Source organism: Anabrus simplex, chromosome 12 (genome assembly GCF_040414725.1).
Source record: "Anabrus simplex isolate iqAnaSimp1 chromosome 12, ASM4041472v1, whole genome shotgun sequence".
Lineage (NCBI taxonomy): Eukaryota > Metazoa > Arthropoda > Insecta > Orthoptera > Tettigoniidae > Anabrus > Anabrus simplex.
Genome location: NC_090276.1, coordinates 99,416,559 through 99,439,279, shown reverse-complemented (window position 1 = coordinate 99,439,279; position 22,721 = coordinate 99,416,559). Strand labels below are relative to the sequence as shown.

General features: G+C 42.0%; 2 protein-coding genes across 2 annotated transcripts in view; one reads left to right on the top strand and one right to left on the bottom strand.

Moving 5' to 3' along the window:
- Nucleotides 1-17,868, bottom strand: part of LOC136884062 (neuroparsin-A) — a 128,087-nt gene extending 110,219 nt beyond the window's left edge. Inside the window, exon 1 of the mRNA XM_067156086.2 lies at nt 17,832-17,868. The gene's annotated coding sequence lies outside the window, so the exon portion shown is untranslated. The remainder of the gene's footprint in view (nt 1-17,831) is intronic.
- The window catches only part of LOC136884218 (E3 ubiquitin-protein ligase AMFR), a 123,294-nt gene that overhangs the window by 41,812 nt on the left and 58,761 nt on the right, over nt 1-22,721 (top strand). The window contains exon 3 of the mRNA XM_067156273.2: nt 13,564-13,737. Coding sequence (XP_067012374.1) covers nt 13,564-13,737 — 174 coding nt within the window. The remainder of the gene's footprint in view (nt 1-13,563; nt 13,738-22,721) is intronic.

Below are 22,721 nucleotides of genomic sequence, written 5' to 3'. Positions count from 1 at the left end.
AGTTGGTGCAAAGTCGAAGACATTCGCGATGAAATTTTTTGTTATTATTGTTCAGGAAAATAATTTAAGGAAACCAGCCAATGAGGAGTGAAAATGACGCCATATTGCTGCGCCGGAACAAAACTAAATGCGGTGGCCTTCTACACTGCCACTCATCACCGCTCAACCCATCAACAGTTACTAGAGCTTATACATAAAATCATAGTTTATCTAAAATTAATTTACTAAATACATTATTTATAATTTAGACAAACTTTGTTTCGCTATTGTAATCTATATCTACTTTACTGTATCTACTTCAGTTCCTTTCTTTTAAATATCCTTAGATTGCTTGCTGTACAGGACTCTTTCCTAAATAATTAAACTGTGGACGGCATTTTATTGGAATACGGCAAGTTAAGTTTGTGTAGAACCTTGGATCATGTGAATCGCGAAATTCAGAAACACCCATGTCCACTTTTTTTCTAAAACGAGTTCATGGTAGTTACTATGCTAAGATGTGCAGAAGTTCCCCATTGTCCAGCCTCAGTATAAAACAGTGAAGTGTTTAATAAGTTCAGAGATTCTTCGTGTCCTGGACATAGTTTCCCTGTGTTTTGCCAAGATGCGTGGACCACAGAGTGACGTGGAACACTCGTAGTGGGAAAGAAAACGGTAGATATGGGACGTCTTCATTAGTTTGTGATGAGGTCAATGAACAAGGCGTAACTATTGTTTGAATATGGGCAAAATATTTATCATTTTCACGTGCTAAGGAAATTAAACTAATAGACAGTTTGTCATTTATTGTCCTTCATAATTGAAGTTGCCCCATGAATTGTAGAAATCTCTTATGTCCACAGGATTATTTAGTGTTTGAATATATGTTATCAGCGTCTGTTACAGATGTAAACTTGATTATTTATAAGTTAGTGAGACTATTGTGTGATAGGTGCGTTAATGCACCAACTCGTTTGCCGTTGTGAGAGGTTTCTGTATTTCGTGATTCATGGAGGAGAGAGATCCGCTACCCCTCACCGAGGCTATTACGGCAAGAGATTTGGGGAAATATAAGAAAAGAAATGCTGCGAGAGTATTAACCTGACAAACAAGTTGTTTTACGTCGACGATGGGATGGAAAAGGCCTAGGAGTGGGAAGGAAGCAGCCGTGGCCTTAATTAAGGCACAGCCCCAGCATTCACCTGATGTGAAAATGGGAAACCACGGAAAACCATCTTCAGGGCTGCCAAGGGTGGGGTTCGAACCCACTATCTCCCGGATGCAAGCTCCTGACCGCACGGCCAACTCGCCCTGTGACAAGGACAATTGGTGCTTTCTCAAATAAGTTATACAATTTTAACAGCAAAAGTGAAAATTAGCTAGTAAAGCAGCAATGTTGGTAACACCGCTGTCATTCTGAGCGCATTAGCGTTCGCATTTTGCTCTAAATTTCCTTTCATACCTTAGATAATATAATCCTGATAACTGAAAATCGTAATAACATTCATGTAAAAGTAGAAATTGCTTAGGCCTATATTTACGACGATTGCCGGTCTGCCACAACCGCGACTTTAATGGGAAATGACTACTATCAGCGAAATCTGAGCACTAAGTACACAGTGTGTTTTCTAGATATATAGTGGTGGTGGTGGTGATTACTGTTTTAAGAGGAAGTACAACTACACAATCATCCTCTAAGCAGAGAGAAAAAATGGAAGGGATCCGACACTTCGAAAAATGAAGATATCGGCCAAAGAAAGACAAGGCCGACGAAGGGCCTGAAAATGAAAGACTCTAGGCCTCGAGTGCTCTAATACCGTCAGCGTCGGAAAAGAACAAGTTTTGAGCAAGGGAGGCCGCATAGGGTAGATCTAAGCGAGGATCCTGACACAAGTAAGTAGAAACAATACCAGAACTCAGCTACGGGCCCCGTGGTCACCAGCCCACGTTTCCAAGTTAAGAGCCCCCTTTTAGTCGCCTCTTACGTCAGACACAGGGGGTTTATTCAGAGAGTGAGGATACATAGGTTCTCTCGCACTGTACGCGAATACTCTTCAGTTTCAAGACGAGTTCGCACTACGAACACGTAACATTCAATTCTTAGGACACAAGAAATTCTTAGTAAACAAAATGATATAAAGCATGTTTATCACATAAGAAAGTGTCCACGGACACCCGTGGCTCACCCGTGGCATGAAACATTTATTAAGATTTGTATAAGGTTTCTAAGTACCATGTGAAAGTCGAGAAGAACTTCGTACGATAGTGAAGTTTGAACGTTCGAATCAACTCGAACTAAGAGAGCTTTCTTGTTTACTTTTAAAGGAGACAACAGAAGTATAGTCACAATATCACACAATCTCTCAGATGTTTTAGCTTCCGTATTGTTTTAATTACGAGTCCTAACACACGCTTTCTATTCAACGCGGATGACTACCGTAAGTGTGCCACCTTTAAAATAATCATGATACCCCTCATTTGACTCCATTTAGATTGAATTCCATGCGACTGAATGTTTCATGCAAACATCATTGGAAATTACATTTCAAAAAAACAGGTGAATTTTATGAACACCATGTATTTTTTATTTAACCTAATCTTCTTCTATGCCTTTGCTGGCAGGACCTAGTGTTTACAGTGCACTATGTCTTCTGGTATGGGCTAGAGCAATTTTGTTACTTTCATTGATCTGTCTCTGTCTTATCGTTGGCTTTGACAATATGAAAGTGACTGAGGTATGAGCGATGTTAGCAATGCCATTCCTTGTGCAGCCAGTCCCTTCAATGAATGGTGTGAAAATGTTGCTCATAGGGTCGGTTGATGCATGCATTTCAGTGGGCTTGGCAGACTGATATGTAATAGCAACTCCTGGCTCGGTGAGGAAAGCAATGGGAAACTACCTCACTCCTCATTTCCCTAGTACGCCTCTTCAGTGATGCCTAGGCCATCTATGACAGCTGATGGCAGAGCTGTTGAGGATCCAACCAGCCTTAGGGCTGAAGACTGAACATACACATACAATCTTCTTCTTACTTTTCTTATTCTGCCGCTTTTTCACACACGTGTGGGGTCACGGGTGTGAACTGTGTCGCACATGTGGATTTGGTCCTGTTTTACGGCCGGATGCCCTTCCTGACGCCAACGTTATATGGATGGATGTAATCACTATTGCGTGTTTTTGTGGTGGTTGGTAGTGTAGTTTGTTGTCTGAATGTGAAGAGTAAACTGTTGGAACAAACCCAAACACCCAGTCTCCGAGCCAGAAGAATTAATCAAACATTATTCAAATACCCGACCTGGCCGGGAATCGAACCCGGGACCCTCTGAACTGAAGGCCTCAACGCTGACCATTCACCCAATGAGTCGGACTGCTTTAAGCAGTTAAAATATGCTAAACTGGTAGATTTTCGACTTATTTATTACATGTCTGTATATGGTGCGCGTGCCATTCCTGAGGTCGGTACGTAGCCTACAGGAAGGAGTCTGGGGTATTCCCTGCCTGTCGTAAGAGGCGACTAAAAGGGGCCTCAGGGGCTCTCAACTTGGGAGAGTCGGTTGGCGACCACGGGGCTCTCAGCTGAGTCCTGGCATTGCTTCCAGTTACTCGTGCCAGGCTCCTCACTTTCATCTACCCTATCCGACCTCTCTTGGTCAACTCTTGTTCTTTTCCGACCCCGACCTTAGTAGGTTTGCGAGGGCCACGGAGTCTTTCATTTTCACGCCCTTCATGGCTCTTATCTTCCTCTGACCGATACCTTCAATTTTCGAAGTGTCGGATCACTTCCATTTTTTCTCTCTGATTAGTGTTAATAGAGAATGGTTGCCTACTTGTACTTCCCCACCACGACCTCTACTCAAAGCTTTAAGTCCCCATTTCGCGGACGAAGCACTATCGACATGCATACATGCACTGCGGACAGGTTTGGAATTTAATCCAGGCTTTTGGCACCCTACCGGCCAACATTCTGACCACTGCGTCAGAGCATCTGGCGGGCTTAGCTGCGAGAATACACTTTTCAGAAGTGATGGGTCGATTCCATATGCCGAGGAACTAGTAGCACCATCTATGATTGCAGACCCGTAATGTGAGCCCGTTACTCTGCTCTCAGTATAGTGTCCTGGAGTTACTAGCATCAGAATATATGATTGTCTATTCGAAACTACTCAAATTGTATGGATTGTCAACAAATCAAAACTTATACTGGGATTATGACATAAATTACTAGTACTATTTCAAGAAAATACAAGTGTACTAAAGAGACAACTTTAGCTAATGTTATGCACTGATGAAAACAAAAATAGTAATTCTAACAGTTTCTCACAATAATATTTACTAGTAGTACGAAATGTTCATTAAATGTAATGGAGGACAGGTAGACTACCAAACAAGTTGAGTACTCCGAAAGTTAAAATCCTCGACCCGGCCGGGAATCGAACCCAGGGCTCCAATTAACCAAAGGCCAGCATGCTAACTATTTAGTCATGGAACCGGACAATAATCTTATTAAGATGGAAGTACCCCTTTTCGTATATCGTTTTGGAGTAGATCTAGAAAGTGCATTCGATAATCTTGATTGGATTAAGCTATATCATTCTGAAGTTGGTCGGGATCAGATACTGAGAACGAAAAAATAACTGTACAAAAATCAGTCCTCAGTGATAAGAATCGAGGACTTTAAAAAAGAAGCAGCAGTCCAGAAAAGCTTCACTCCCCCCTCCGTTTCAATGTTTACATAGAAGAGGTAGTAAAGGAAATCAAAGAGGAATTTGAAAAGGGAATCACAATTCAAGAAGAGGAAATCGAAACCCCGAGATTTGTCGGTGATATTGTTTTTCTGTCGGAGACTGCAGACGATCTGGAGGAATTGCTGAATGGTATGGACATAGTCTTGCACAAGGAGTACAAGATGAAAATAAACAAATCCAAAACAAAAGTAGTGGACTGCGGTCGAACGAAGTCAAGTGATAAGGAAATATTCAATCAGAAGATTAAATCTTAAAGGAAGTAGATGAATATTTTTACTTATAGGTAGTAAAATGCAGACTAGCACAAGCAAATAAGAGCTCACTTCGAACATTGATATAGAAAGAAACTTTCGTCTGGAGCGAGGTGAAACATGGGTGCTGAGGATGTGGTGTTACAGATCGCATTACGGCTGGTGAGAGGAGGGACACATCCTTCAAGTGGTTTTTGAGGGAAATTTACGTGCTAAGACCGGTTGGGGAAGACAAAGAGGACAGAGTAGACGTAGGATGTAGAAGTTACGCAAAAATGAAAAGGTTAGCACGGCATAGGGGGCGTGGTGCGCTGCATCAAACCAGTTCAATCAAGAACAACAACAATTTTGGAGTTATTGTGCAAGCGCAGGAATGGGGCGAACATCGACAGGCAGAGAACGAGCGTCTCGATGACTCCATCCGAGAATCTCAGCCCATTGCCGGGTACCTGGACGTGAAAATACATCAGTTTCGTGAGTTTGTTCCTGCCCGATCTGAGTCAGGCATTACTTCCACTTACTACTGACCTCCCTTGGTCAACTCTTGTTGTTTTCCGACCTGGACGGTATTAGAGGACTCGAGGGCTAGAGAGTCTGATTTTCTCGCCCTTCGTGGGCCTTGTCTTTCTTTGGCCGATACCTTCATTTTTCGAAGTGTCGGATCCCTTCCATGCTTTCCCTTCGATTAGTGTTGTATACAGGATGGTTGCCTCGTTGTACTTCCTCTTAAAACAATAATCACCACCACCGTCTGCTTCCAGTACCTTTCTTAACAGTATGATATTTCTTGAATGGTATTTTCTAAAAACGTTATTACGATTGAAATCTGCGAATGCTTCGTGCGTCACATTACGCTAAGGCCACGTTTCGTAGAGGGAGTAATGTTCTCACTTGAACCAAGGTTTGTGGGGATGGCAACAAACCCCAACAGCTCTCCAATTGCTGTTTGAAGTGCCTGTCTATGCTGGCTGGTACCACAACTTGAAGCCAATGCAAGATTATCATGCAATTTTGATACGCCGGTGTTCGCAAGACTGGTTTTTGGCCAATCGACCGCACAGCCAGCTCATATTAACATGAATGACCTTGATTAACATTATTGTATAAGGACTGAGCTGCAGTTGCTTAAGTGCGGCCAGTATCCAGTATTCGGGAGATAGTGGGTTCGAACCCCACTGTCGGCAGCCCTGAAGATGGTTTTCCGTGTTTCCCATTTTCACACCAGACTACGGCCGTTTCCTGTCCTATCGTCGCCATAAGACCTACGGTGCGACGTAAAACAACTTGTACATGTCACATGCTAGGTCTATACTGGAAATTCGACGACGTGTTTCTCAGACGATCAAACGGCCAGCAGGGCCCCCAATCTGGGGATTTTGAAAGCTCAAGTGTACGCTGCGAAAATTCGGAATGGTTGATCATCTCGCACCAGACGTTCTGAAGACCAGCCGGGTGGTAAAACATTTCAGGAAGTGTTGAGAATGGCGATGGAAATGTATGTGATGTTGAGTTTTCTGTTTAGACTTTGTGGTCCACGAGGAGGGCCACCACCTGTGTGGGAGGAGCAGAGCCACTTCCCGTTACTACCTACTACACAAGCTTTCTATATTTAACTATTGTGATCTCAAGCACGGTCCTTCCTTTAGGCTACTAATTTTCGAAATATGTGACCTTTTCATGACCTAGAAACGTTCCCGACGATAAGGACTCGATATCAATGTCAGACTACTATTATTGAACTTAGGAGATAAAGAGCTCTTTTCTGGGAAAAACTGGCTCGGATGTCAGCCGGCTGCTTCGTGCCTTTCCACATTTTTGATCCATGTTCGTTTTAGATACCCATTTGCAATAGACAAGAATTTTTCAGAAAAGTGCGTGCACAAACTAAAAACAAACATTCTTAGATGTTTAAAAATGTAAGTCCGTGTTTGATTATCTTCTTCATCGCACAGTTATCAGTTACTATCTTATGATTCAATAAAGTCTGGTGTAGTTGATTTTCTTCTCATTGTCCACTTCTTTGGACTGAGTTAGCGACTGATCAAGCGAATGGTGGGATCAAGACCGACTGCAATATGTCACACCGCCTACTTAAGGATAAGGCGTTATCTAAATAATTTCATTTCGACGCGAACACTTCGCTTGATATGTTACTTTATTCCGAATTTATTTAGGAGTCAAAGACTAATGTAGTTTGTAGAGAATATCTGAAATAATAGGTTCATTAACAATGTTTGAAGTATTAATAAGACAACACTACATGTAAGTTAATAAATAAATACCACATGTTTATGAATATTGAATTTGCACGACCGCATTGTAATCGAAATCGACTTTCAACGTATTAAGTCGTCTTACATACATTTAGTACGTATTGAAGAGAGTGGGTTGTCCGGTTGGCCATTTTTGTTCTGCACTAAATGTATGTAACACGACCTGATAGGTTGAAAGTCGATTTCGATTACCACACGTTTGTCTCACCAAATGAGCAGTTACAAGTAATGTGAGTACATCTCTATTACTCATTGGATAGTGTCCGTGCCCTCATTATCTAACACATCTAATACCACAATTGCTTCCACCTATCCCGCTGTGGGTGGGGGCGCTAGAATAACTCCCACGGTATCGCCTGCCGTCGTAAGAGGCGAGTAAAAATGGCCCTAAAGGCTCTCAACTTGGACGGGGGCGTGGGTTGGTGACCACGGGGCCATTAGCTGAGTTCTGGCATTGCTGCCACATAGGTCTACTTGTACCGGGCTCCTGACTTTCCTCTATCCTATCTGACCTCCCTTTTCCGACCCCGACGATATCAGAGCACTCAAGGCCTGGGGAGTCTTTCATTTTCACACTCTCCGTGGCCCTTGTCTTCCTTTGGCCGATATCTTCATTTTTCGAAGCGTCGGGTCCCTTCGATTTTTTCTTTCTGATTAGTGTTATATAGAGGATGGTTGCCTAGCTGTACATATTTGTAGACTGTCCCCGAAGTTGTGCTCAAAGTGATGTTCTCTCTACAGATTGTACTTCTCCTAGTGATGGCAACAGATTACAATTTCAATTTACTTTTTCAATAAGTAATCAGTACAATTACTTTACAGAACGCTAGTCATTCTTTTACGCGTAAAACAAAATTCGCAGGGAAGCAATATTACTTCATTTTGTGTGACTGTTTTGTTTAGCACAGAGACATTACTCGATGAGACTAATCATAATATCTTGGAACTTTCATTTTCCCTCATTTTTATTTTAGCTAATCACTCTTAGCGTTTAAACGACTTGCTTTGCAAATACATTAATTGCAGTTCTTAATGTTTTTGACTTATTTTATACTAATGCACTTTCATTATCCTTACTAAGCTGCCTCAGTCTTCACACGACAGCGCATGTGGTACGAGATCTCTGATGACGCCCAACTCTACTCTCAAGTAGGCCTAGAATCAAACGGAAAGTCGAATTCGACGAGCAGCAAACCAGAGGGCGTCAACTTAAAATATCTGCACACGGTGGCTGAGGTTATACGACTATTATTATTACTATTATTATTATTATTATTATTATTATTATTATTATTATTAATTACAACCCGAGCTACAGATTTCTCCCGGTCTCGGTTACCACAAGAAGTAGAGGCTCGTGGGGCTCCTCACTTTATCTGACCCCGCCGAGGTCTAGGAGTCCTCCTTGACGCTTCTGCTGATGGCTTCATTCCTTGAAGTTAGGATGGTTGCCCACCACCAGCTGAGGTGTGAAACTCTCACTTTCGTCCTTGTAGTGTCACGCTGTTTTCAATGTCTTTGTTTTTATTTAAAAAATATTGAGATGAGCAGATAATGCTCAGTTCAGGGCCCACATGACTACATGCACTGAAAGAGGTTTCTGTGTTGGTACAAGGTCTACGGTAAACTCTCCGTTTAACGGACTTTGGATTTAACAGACAAAATTCCACAAATAAATACGGATAATGAAAATAATTTAAAAATACTCATTGAATGGAAATGAAGGTAATACGATCTTAGAAACTTGTGACGTTCGTGGAGCTTGAAGCAGGCTAGTGATACCGATGGCTATAGAACACTTTATCTCGTGCCTACATTTTCAGTAATTTTGATCAAGAAACGGTATAGAACTTCATAACTTTTTCAAGCCGAATTCTTTGTAAAGTGGTATTTACATAACATTGTTCCCATTAACCCTAAGTTTCGCGATTTAGCGGACTTTCAACTTTCCTGACAACAATAGCCTGTTAAATGGACATACTATGACGTATTACAATAAGGACCGCACTCCGCGCCATTTATATGTTGTTAGGTTAGAGAGAAACAGGAGCACTCTTACCTTGTGTTCAGGTCCCGGGCCCTTGGTAGCGCGTGTGTCCTCAGCGACGACAAGAGCGATACTATTTCCTTCATTCGCCCGCAAAGAGTGCAAATCATATCAACCCCTATTGTCAGACTTCGTTAGCCGCAATTAACACTTCACTTTCTTCTCAGTACAGAGCTCGCGCCTTGTGGGCGCCACATCATTCTTTGTTGATACCCGCACTAATTTTTTTGCATGCTTTGAATGAATACAATTAAGACTTATCCCCTAATTTTCGCTGTTTAGAACAACACAACGCTTGAGTGGTGTTGCAAGAAATATACGAAGGGTTCAAATAACAAAACGTTCTAGATGACATTTTTCTTCGCGATTTACGTTCTGCGCTGCTAGAAGTGGTATGGAACTTGCCCTGTGTTCATGGTCATTGTGCTATTATTGTTTAACTTTAGTTCGACACCTTGGCTGAATGGTCAGCGTTGAGACCTTCGGTTCAGAGGGTCCGAGGTTCGATTCCAGGCCGAACCGCGGATTTTAATCGCGTCTAATTAACTCTTCCGCCTCAGGGACTGGATGTTTGTGTTTGTCCCAACTCTCTCCTCTTCATATTCAGACAACACAACACACCGCCACATTACAGCGTTAGCGTCGGAAAGGGCATCCGACCATTAAACAGGCCAGATGCACATGTACGACCCATTCCGCACCCGCGACCCCACACTTGTGGGAAAAGCGGTAGAAGAAGATTAATTCTTGTTTAACTTCAGTGGATGATATTCCTCAAGAAACCAAGATCTCTTCGTGGTCGTTTGAACGTAATCAGTCACTTTCATACTGTCAAAGCCTGAGACACGTCAGTAAGTCTCGCCAATTCTACGCGATTTCAGCCACGTGGAACCAAGTTGTGCTGCTACACACCTTAGGGGGTGGGGGTGGGGGGCACGAGGCACAAATATAACCTGGCGTCACCAGTTGTTACGGAACACATTCAGAGAGATGACATTGAGTGTGCTCTTGGTAACTGAGAGTGTGTAAGTTACCTTCATTTTTCCAAGTGTCGGATCCCTTCCCATTTTTCTCTCTGATAAGTGTTATATAGAGGATGTTTGCACTAATCACCACCACCAATCTTATTTCTAATTGACTTCCTGAAATAAAATTACAATTGATAGACATTGCAACAGGAGTTTGATAACGTTGGAGCTCCCCTCCAGCACTCGCCTAGCCTAGGACATTGCGATGCCGCATCGATACATTATTTTCATATTCATACTCACGTCAGAGAAATATCGGAAACGAATATCGATACCAAAATCATCTTTCAATATTGGCAGTACTGCCAACACCGACTCTAATCCCCAGTCGATCCAAGATGGCGAATGGAGTAGCCGGGCATGTTGGAAACGTGGGTTTGCTGTTTTCTTACGCAGTCGGTGTAATTTCATGAAAGTTGACGATAAATATTAATTTCTTTGTAGAATATAAGTATGTGAGTGTATTTATATGGGTCAGTAGACACTTCGGAGCTGTAATTATGCGCGGTAATGTGAGAATGTGTTTGTTTTGATCGTGTTGTGAAAGTAACTACGGCAAAGCCTCTCATACAACTATTTTTTAAGTTTTCTAAGGAATAAAACATTAAGAGAGAAGTGGATTAGGAATGTACACCGTGACTATTTTGAAATCGATGATAAAACAGTAGTGTGCGTGCATTAGTTTCAGAACCAGTCTGAGGTTAGGGAAGACTTTTTCTAATTCTAAACGGTGAACCTATTCGCATTCCTCGAAAACACAGTTAATTTATATAGCCTACATGATAACTGATATGGTGATGTTCCGTCAGTACCTATGTGCTTCAAAGTGTCGAGATGCAAGTGTATTGTCTGCGGGAACGTTTGGCTCCATCTTGGACTCTAATAGAATGTATGAATGCGACGGATGGAGCAATATCTACACTCAGTATTCGGGAGAAAGAGGGTTCGAACCCCACTGTCGGCAGCCCTGAAGATGGTTTTCCGTGGTTTTCCATTTTCACACCAGGCAAATCCTGTGGCTGTAGCTTAATTAAGGCCACGGCCGCTTCCTTCCCACTCCTAGCCCTTTCCTGCCCTATCGTCGCCATAAGACCTATCTGTGTCGGTGCGACATAAAACAACTTGTGCAGTCTGTACACTATTACACAGAAGAGGGATTAGCTGGGTTTGTAACCCGGGGTTTTAGAGCACCAACACTTTCCGATTCATGCTGTGGTTATCTGTTATCAAGCAGACTACACCAAAATGAAGCTCATCCATGTACGTTAAAGACATCCGTGTTTAGAGTCAGTCGAGTGTTTGCACTCATGTTCCTGTCCGACTCGTTGGCTGAATGGTCAGCGTACTAGCCTTCGGTTCAGAGGGTCCCGGGTTCGATTCCCGGCTGGGTCGGGGATTTTAACCTTAATTGGTTAATTCCAATGGCCCGGGGGCTGGGTGTTTGTGATATCCTCAACATCCCTGCAACTCACACACCACACATAACACTATCCTCCACCACAATAACACGCAGTTTCCTACACATGGCAGATGCCGCCCACCCTCATCGGAGGGTCTGCCTTACAAGGGCTGCACTCGGTTAGAAATAGCGCACACGAAATAAAATAAAAAAAACTCATGTTCCTGAATGAGTAAAAAAAACCTATTATTTCTTTAGTATCTGAACGTTTCATTACAAAGTTTACTATCATCGTGAGGTGCTGCTAGAGACGTCAACATATGTTTTTAAGAGTTTCCAGGAAGGAAATCTTGGCATCACCAGGGCCGTTCATGGGGTTAGCATAATAATTTCAGGTGTACTTCCCTTACATTGACTGCTGAACAGCACTTCGAACACCTGGGAGCCATTAGACACTTATTTTGAGGAAAACTGAATTTTAAGTTACTTTGTGAGCTGTACAGTGTTTTGTCATCGAAATATCCATTCATCCATTGTTTTAGTTTTTAGGAGATAAAACATACTAAATGCTGAAAGCCACTGACTTAAATCAAAATAATGGGGAAAAATCATTTTGAAAGTTAGCCACTTAACTGTCCATGCTAAGAGACAGGCAGGTAGTCCAGTGAGTGGCGGGAATTAGAAATGCGGGCCACCCGCCAGGACGGGCTGCAGCCATCATCCGGGTCCCAAGGGGACGGGCTATTGTGCTGCATTGATTATTGTAATAGGGGAAGGTTAATGTCTCAACTCATGACAGCTGTTCTTAATAGCTATTTATGCAGCTTGTGCCTAACGTGGAGAAAGATTTTAGCACGAGGCGTTAGCCATTACCATAACAACAGCAATTATCTGGAAAGAAACATATTAAAAATAGTAAGGTTATGTATAACATACTAGAATTGTTGGGAAATTTTTCCGTTTGTTGCAATTATTATGTACTCTTTGGTATTACTACGGTACGATAATTATTGTAGCTCATATACAAGGCTATGATGACCATGAACTTTCTAGGGAAACAAAACATCATTAAGCGAGCCAGTTGTTTTTGTTTTTCAAAGTAATCTCGTAAAGTTTAATTATTGTTGTACATGCCTTGCAGGTTGAGGTAGCGAATGATTTCACAAAAGTCAATAGCACAATACATACGAGTCACTTGCCAGTTAACCGTTTACAATTTTGACACCAAAAATTGACACATTAAAAAACATAAAAATGCCCTTCAGGCAAGCAACTCAATGTTGAATACATCCTAGGTATATGAGGTACGAATTTTAGGCAAATAAAATATAATAAAGTATAAGAATATATTCGTTATTTATTCCAAAAAATTGCAATCCTTTCCTTAATCATCGTTACCCGATCGATTAGATCACGTCGCTCTAAGGGGAGCACAGCGAGGGATCCAGTCGGCCGTGATTAGATTAGCAGTTTGCCTTTTCCTACCACTTCGAGCGCTAATGTGAGTCAGTGCATTGTTTCACTTAAGCACCTCTACGAGCGCTAATGTGAGTCTATGCAGAGTTTCACTTAAGCCCTTATAACTGCCCCACCGTGCACAGTTCTGAAGCTGGTTTTCCGTGATTTCCCATTTTCACACCAGGGAAATGCTGAGAGTGTACCTTAATCGTCGCTTCGTTCCCACTCCTAGCCTTTTCCCATCGTATCGTCGCCATAAGACCTACGTGTGCCGGTACGACATACAACAAATTGTTAAAAGAATACATAGTGTACATTTCTATGTTTATGACCTCAGTTTCTGCGAATGTTTCCTTTAAACCCTGATTGTCTTCCATTACAGTGTGCCTGTTGTCGGTAGTCCTTCTGTTGCCGTACTTGGCGAGAGGCCATGCTTCGATCCTCGTGGGAGGAGTGGGACTCGCCTACTCGTGCCTGGTGATACCAATGGTCATCTCTGCTAACTACAAATACCCTCCCGTGGGGCACGTCAGGGCCATCACCAACTACATTAAAGGTAAATACAGGTCACCTTTTTTCCGGACAACAGGTCGCTGTTTTGTGAGAGTTTGTATTTTCTACTGGACAACAGGCCATATGTTGGCGTTTAAGTAAATTCTCTATCTTGTATTATTTCATAAGTAAGAGTGAGCAACTGGAGCAGATACCAGGCGAAGTCAACAAGAAAATAATGAATTTTAGTCTCTGTTTATATTCTCTAGTTTCTAGAGGAATCCCGACCTGAGATTAAATAAGCATAGTTTCCATTATCTGACAACGAAAGAGTGACACAGTTGTTATTAAAGTAAACTCGTATCCTCGTCCCCAGCGCTCTTCATGCACACCCCCATTGGAGGCGAGCTGCATGTACCCCACGGACCCCCGAGCACAGCACAGTTGGTATTAAAGTAAACTGGTATCCCGCTCTTCATGCACACCCCCATTGGAGGCGAACTGCATGTACCCCACGGACCCCCGAGCACAGCACAGTTGGTATTAAAGTAAACTGGTATCCCGCTCTTCATGCACACCCCCATTGGAGGCAAGCTGCATGTACCCCACGGACCCCCGAGCACAGCACAGTTGGTATTAAAGTAAACTGGTATCCCGCTCTTCATGCACACCCCCATTGGAGGTGAGCTGCACGTACACCACAGTTGGTACTGAGACCAAATAACGTGCATCAAGAATTCTATGTTCGCTATCATGTTATAATATATTTAAAGAAATTCGTGCTCGTTACAGTGACTACGGAACTGCAGAAGACGGCGAACTGGCGCAGTCTCCCTGAAAGTAATGAAATCTAGTCTGAAATAGTAGACTATGTTTTTGTTTTTCAAAGTAATCTTTTTAAAGTTGAATTTATTGTTGTGTATTGCCTTGCAGATTGAGGTAGCGAATGTTCCACACTACACACGAGACACTTGCTATTTACAATTCTGATACCAAAGGTTGACACATAAAAATAAAACATTAAAATGCCCTTCAGGCAAGCAGGGACATGAGTTACGAATTTTAGTTAAATAACATATAATAAGTATATTCGTTATTTATTCCTAAAAAATACAATCTTTTCCTTAATCATCGCATTCGGTCGATTAGATTAGCAGTTTGTCTTTTTCTACCACTACGAGCGCTAATCTGAGTGAATGCAGAATTTCACTTAAGCCCGTATAACTACATTCGGTCTCCATGGCTAAATGGTTGGCGTGCTGGCTTTTGGTGACAGGGGTCCCGGGTTCGATTCACGACAGGGTCGTGAATTTTAACGATCATTGGTTAATTTCGCTGGCACGGGGGCTGGGTGTATGTGTTGTCTTCGTCATCATTTCATCCTCATCACGACGCGCAGGTCGCCTACGGGAGTCAAATCGAAAGACCTGGCGAGCCGAACATGTCCTCGGACACTCCGGACATTAAAAGCCGTACGCCATTTCAATTACATTCGATGTGGACATTTTTCAAAAAATCAAGAATGCCTGAGGGTATTGAACCAAGGAACCCATGACAGAATGATGTAAATAAGTTAATTTGGCTGGGATTTGAATAAAAAAGAAAACGATCAAAGAAACAATCGATGTTAGGCCGGATAGCTTTTTAGTTTGATAGAGTTGAAACCTTTCGCTGCTACTGAGTTACGTACTTTGTCTGCTGACTCCCACTTATCGGAAGAGAAGAGCATTCTCGCTTCACATGGACAGTTTATTCATGATGAGTCTCCCAAAATTAGGTGGGCTATATCTGAGCAATGAGACTAGCAGCTGTTGCTTTTTAATTTTGCAAAATGTAAAAGAGTACAATGAAGTGGAACCAAGAAACAGTGGAGAATATCATAACGGTACGTTTACTCGCGAAACAAGAGTTCTGTTCCCGCCGCGGAAATTTATTTCTAGCCAATGAATTCTGTCCGTTTCCTTTCTGTTTGTGTCGATTTACTTGAAAACCTTTTAAATACGTTGTAACAAAAATCATCTTCCCGTCTCTGCGGATAAATGGGTAACGGACTTTAAACAACTTGGGGGCGGTACCCTATGCTCGCCGTAAGAGGGGATTAAAGGGGAACCAAGGCTTGACGACTACTGGGTACATAGCTGAACCTGGCATTCTTTCGCCTTATTTAAGCCAGGTTCCTCGGTTTCCTGTCGGACCTTCTTTAGATGTGTGAGCCGTGGTGTTTCCCTTCCTGTTGCCGATATCTTCATTTTTCGAGGTGTCGTATGTCTCCTGAATTGTGCTACCAGGGACCAGCACCACCTGCCAAGACGGCTGCAAGTGTCCACTACCGCTCATCTCTAGAGTGGAGGGACCTCAGGGCACATCTCATGAGAGACACAAGAAAACTGTCAGATGGGCACAATTAACTTTACCACGTTTTACTCCCATTCAGTTCTCTTGACTGCAGCCTGCTCAGAATTCACAGGTGACATGTGCTCGTTATTGTTTCTGCACTTCACAGTTACTATCGGACAAGTCACAAGGTTTTAAAGATTCAGTCACTCCCATAAATATTCGGCCACTGATAAAATTCGCGAAAAAGTCATGACAATAACGCAACCAGGAGCAGAATGTGAAACCAAATGTGTCTAAGTAATGGAACTGCATGTGTTTGCTTATACCGAAGAGGAATGAAGGGGCACTGATGAATAATATACTGTAAAAGAAAGGACATTACTCACATGGGTGAAATGAAACGCCTCAAATATATTCGGTCACCCGGAAAGGCCGGAATTGTCGCTATGTTCGTTGACAGCGGTGGTGCAAGACACGTCGTGCCCAAGTCATTTGCGGTTTGGCAAACTCAACACATACCACGTGATATTCCATCATGCTCTAGAAAGATATCGCTGATGCTTAGAGCAACAGTCGGAGGTACAATAAGGCGATTCAAAAACGAAGACAGTTCCCCAGACAGGCAGACAAAGAAGGCTGATAGAACGAGAGTAGTGGTTTGTGCTTCGGAATGTGAAACGAAATCCGAAAATTAGTGCGCAGAAACAGCCAGGAGCTGTTTTAGAGGAGTGTGGAAAGAAAGTGGGTACTGAAACCATGCGAAGAGCACTGCGAAGGAATGAGTTCTTTGGGAGAAGAGCAAGGAAGTAAGCGTACATTAGCGCGGTAAATAAAAAGTTGCGGCTAGAGTTCGCGAAAATCTACGTAAGCAAACCCAGTGCTTGGTGGGAGGATGTGTTATTTGTTGATGAGTCAAAGTTCAATTGGCGTGGCGGAAAGGTAACGAGAAACTGAAAACAAGCTTTTTACAAGCAACGGTAACGCTGCTCAGCACGAAGTGGGCCGTTATTCTTGGCTTTCTCAGTCAGATAGCACTTCAATAATTGTAATGAAGTAGGCTGAGTGAACCTCCCTGACTCCGAGTAAGAGGCAGACACGCTACATATAGCCTACATTGCGTGGCCGTCAACCTATCTACATAGAGGTTGTTTTGTTTGTCCAACCCTTGCCCCGTTTCTCTACGGGATCGGGTATGAGCTGAGGGGAAATGAATCTGTCGTCAACCTCATCACAGGAGTTAGTGCGACGAAATGCATGACGTACGAAGGGAGAGGTTGAAACCTGGTGCCACATAGCCTACTGCTGTGAAATAACTTAACGTCGCCATCCGACGGACGAATCACCATCAACAGCGCCATATGAGCAGTGCGGAGAGGTTTGGAACTTAATCCAGGCTTTTGACACGCAATCTAGTGATTATAAATTGTATACCACCACCTCCGCTAACCTGGCGGCCAACGTTCTGATGCTGAACGGGACTCGAAACGGCTAGTCACGCTGTCAGACCGTGTAGACTTCAATGCCTTAACGATCGTGGCCACCAGGCGGGCTAGTAGCTCCTGCACATTCATCAGGAGCGGACTAACGCCAATTGTTTTTACATATTCAGTAACTATAGTTGTAAGTACAAATATCCTGGTTTTGGGCCCACTATAGACAAACCTAGAATTTAAAATGATATGGATTAAATAATTCCCCATTCGATGGTAATAAAATCTTCACATGATATAGCCCTAATTCTTCTCAACAAATTTTCAAAATTCTAGATTTTACTGTAATGTGCAATGGGTTTTGGATTCGTGCGGGTGAAATATTACTCACCTGATGGACGCTGGTTGAGTGTTGACTGAAAGTGCGCTCTCTGAACGACTCACAACCTTTTATATACCAGTTTAGTGACGTCAAGTCTCCTTACTGTGAAAAATGTATAGTGACAGGGCGAGTTGTTGACATGTCACATCAAATGACATCTTCACGTCACGGTCATGTCCTAAGAAATTGACCTCATTTGGTGACATGGCAGAGGGTGATATCTAACTCTTAATTAATTCTGTAAAAACATTGAAAATAACCAGAGAGCACCCATCAGCTCAGATAATAGGCATGTCTCGCATACGGTCGAAAATGAGTAGTTTAACTGCAAAACTCATGTCCATCGTCGACCATTTTTACTTACGGCCTTCATTGTGTTCCTATGCACCAGCTTCATCATCTAGTGGAAAGAAACTGGAGAAAAATTCTTTCATTCCTTGCTGGTTGAAGTTCAGGACATTTTGGGGGATGGTATTAGTTGTTGTGATGAAAGTGAACATTAAAAGAAATAAGTTTCATACTGATAGATCCGTATTGAACTGTGATTTCAATAGAGTAAAATAATATATTATTATTATTATTATTCCTATGTGTATTTAGGAATCACATAGCGAGACCCCTCACTTCTACATGTTTCGGATTATCCTCGATTGTTGACTGGTGTATGTTCCGATGTTCTTACTTCTCTGATTTCAAATCGAATTGCTCATTCTTTAATGGCGACCTATGGAGCACTTCCGTGCTGCGCCCAGTGTCGAGACCACGGTCACACAAGAGTTTAAATTTTCTGCACCGGTTTCACACAGGTAGACTTGTTGGCTATCGGTGAGCTCACTGTACAGTATCTCCCGGAGCTTTCCAATAGCTTCTTCAGGATATTCCGTTAGACAAGGGAGATGCGGATGATTATATGATGCTTTAATTTCGTTTCCTAGAGGTCTTGAAGTATTGTCATGGGGATTATTTCAGATTATTATTATTATTATTATTATTATTATTATTATTATTATTATTATTATTATTATTATTATTTTGCTAGTTGCTTTACGTCGCGCCGACACAGATAGGTCTTATAGCGACGATGGGATAGGGAAGGCCTAGGAATGGAAAGGCAGCGGCCGTGGCATTAATTAAGGTATAGCCCAAGCATTTGCCTGGTGTGAAAATGGTAAACCACGGAAAACCATCTTCAGGGCTGCCGACAATGGGGTTCGAACCTACAATCTCCTGAATACTGGATACTGGCCGCACTTAAGCGACTGCAGCTATCGAGCTCGGTATTTCAGATTATTAACATTTTGCATATAAGCCTAAAAGAGGCGACTTTCGTGAGTAATAATGGTTGTCACCACTTGAAGACTACACCACTAAATGTTATAAGGAAAGGATAACAACAAGTCGCGGCGCATGCACCGGAAAGTAGCCTACTATTGTAGACACACAGCGCCAATCATAAGAGCAACAGACAGTACACATATTTAAATTTCTTGTTAGGCACACGTCATCTTTGACATCCAACCGATTTCGAGTTTTTCTTTTGTTAAAAACAATGCTGAAACCTCGCCCCACCATAAGTAACAGGTTCTCTGTCCTCAGGTCAATGAGGTCATCTTTGTTGTTTAAAGGGACTAACAGCTAGGTCATCGGCCCCTAGAGGTCTGCTAGGAAAGGATCAATGTACTCTTCACGTTCAGATTATAGTGTATGTAAAAGTTAGATATTTAGTTGTACCCTTGGAGGCCTAGTCCACGCCTGTAGTTTTGTTTTGTCCATCACTTCGACCGCTGAGTAGCGGTGTTCATAAACAAAGAATTACGATATGTAGCCTACTCGTAATAATTACTGTTATTAGTTTGTATGTCCTATTAACTACTTTTACGGGTTTTGGAGACGCTGAGGGGCCTAAATTTAGTCCACAGGAGTTCTTTTACGTGCCAGTAAATCTACCGACTCGAGGATGACGTATTTGAGCATCTTCAAATACCACCGGACTGAGCCAGGATCGAACCTGCCAAGTTGGGGTCAGAAGGCCAGCGCCTCACACACACACACACACACACACACACACACACACACACACACACACACACACACAATGAAGCATCCAGAAGAAATGGTCGGATGTGAACGTAACTTCGTTCAGGTACACACTGTCGGTGGGTACGTAAATGATCAGAGTTGCACTTCTCTGTGAGAGCTAGAACAGAACCAGGGTAGAGTGTTATCCAGGAATTAGGTTGAGGCACGTAGAAGAGATGGAGGAGGGGAAGCCCGTTGGTACCAATAACGTAAGGCAAGCTGGTATAAGTACCAACATAGTTGGGGATGTGTGGGATTTGGTAAATGCAGCACGGGTGAAGTTTAAGGAAGCGGAGATTAGTGGAATACTGTGTAGGAGGGATACAGACTGGAAGGTGATTGGGGATTGAAATGAGACTACGGAGTGGGTCTGTGGGAAACTGGGAGTGAAATTTCTAGATCCTAATGGGTGGGTAGGAGATAGGGATGTGCGCTCAGATGGCCTTCACTTAAACCGCAGTGGTACGTATAAGTTAGGACATTTGTTTGGAAGGGTAATAAGGGAGCAAGGATCTGGAACTCAAGTACAGACGTCACAAGAATGTTAGTGTTGAACTGTAGAAGTATTGTAAAGAAAGGAATAGAACTAAGTAATTTAATAGATATATACTTACCAGATATTGTAATAGGAGTTAAATCATCGCTAAGAAATGATACAATGAATGCAGAAATTTTCTCAAGGAACTGGAGTGTGTATCGTAGAGATAGGATAGGAATGATAGGAGATGGAGTATTTATTCTGGTGTAAGAAGAATTTGTAAGCTACGAAAAAGTTAAAGATAACAAACATGCAATTCTAGGTGTAAGGCCCATTTCTAAAGATAATAGGCAGCTTGATGTCCTTGGAGTGTACAGACCGTGAAAGGGTAGCACTGACGCTGATTCAGAATTATTTGATAAGATAATCAGCTATGTGGGAAGCGACATGGAAAAGAATGTGATTGTAGCGGGAGATCTGAATTTACCAAATGTCAACTGGGAAGGTAACAACGACAGGGAGCATGACCAACAAATAGCAAATAAGTTAATATGGTAAGGACATATGATTCAGAAAGTGATGGAACCAACTGGAGGGAAGAATATCTTGGATGTGGTGCTGGTAAAACCAGATGAGCTCTATAGAGAAACCGAAAGTGATCATGAAGCTGTTTTTTGTCTTGATTAAAAATAAATGTGATAGAAAGGAAGGTCTGAAAAGTAGGACTATTAGGCAGTACCATACGGCTGATAAAGTAGGAATGAGGAAGATTTAAAAAATAACTATGATCGGTGGAAAACGGTAAATAAAGGTAAATAAGAATTTAAACAGACTCTGGGATGGGTTTAAAGCAATTGTTGAGGAATGTAAAAACAGGGTTGTACTTTTAAATGTGGTAAGGTAAGGATAAAGACCCACCTTAGTATCATAGAGAAATAAAGGGACTAAGAAGAAGGTGCAGACTGGGAAGGAATAGAGTTGGAAATGGATGTGGAAGTAAGGAGAAATTGAAGGAACTTACTAGGAAACTGAATCTAGCAAAGAAGTTAGCTAAGGATGACATGTCAACCATAATTGACAGTCATACAGATTTTAGTGAAAAATGGAAGGGTATGTATAGGTACTTTAAGGCAGAAACAGGTTCCGAGAAGGACATTACAGGAATGTGAGGATCTTCAAAAGGCAGAAGTATTCAGTCAGTAGTATGTAAAGATTGTTGGTTACAAGGATAATGGCCAGATAGAGGAGGCGACTAATGCTAAAGAAGTATTAAAATTTACATGTGATAACAATGACATTTATAATAAGATACAATAGTTGAAAACTAGAAAAGCAGGTGGAATTGATAAGATTTCTGGGGATATACTAAAGACAATGTGTTCGGATATAGTACCATATTTTAAGTACTTATTTGATTATTTATTACATGAAGGAGATATACCAAATGAATGGAGAGTTGCTATAGTAGTCCCTGTGTATAAAGGAAAGGGTGATAGACATAAAGCTGAAAATTGCAGGCCAGTAAGTTTGACGTGCGTTGCATGTAAGCTTTGGAAAGGCTTTCTTTCTGATTATATTAGACATGTTTGCGAAATTAATAACTGGTTCGATAGAAGGCAATTCGGGTTTAGGAAAGGTTATTCCACTGAAGCTCAGCTTGTAGGATTCCAGCAAGATATAGCACATGTCCTGTATTCAGAAGGTCAAATGGACTGTATCGCAATTGACCTGTCTAAAGCATTTGATAGGGTAGATCAGGGGATATTACTGGCAGAAATGAGTGCAATCGGAATAGACAAAAGCGTGACTAAATGGGTTGCTGTATTTCTAGAAAATAGATCTCAGAGAATTAGAGCAGGCGAAGCTTTATCTGACCATGTAATAATTAAGAGGGGAATTCCTCTAGGCAATATTATTGGACCTTTATGCTTTCTTACATGTATAAATGATATGAGTAAAGAAGTGGAATCAGAGATAAGGCTTTTTGCGGATGATTTTTTCTGTATAGAGTAATAAATAAGTTACAAGATTGTGAGCAACTGCAAACTGACCTTGATAATGTTGTGAGATGGACAGTAGGCAATGGTATTATGATAAACGGGGTTAAAAGTCGGGCTGTGAATTTCACAAATAGGAAAAGTCCTCTCAGTTTTAATTACTGTGTTGATGGGGTGAAAGTTCCTTTTGGGGATCACTGTAAGTACCTAGATGTTAATATAAGGAAAGGTCTTCATAGCGGTAATCACATAAATATGATTGTAAATAAAGAGTATAGATCTCCGCACATGGTTATGAGGGTGTTTAGGGGTTGTAGTAAGTATGTAAAGGAGAGGGCATATAAG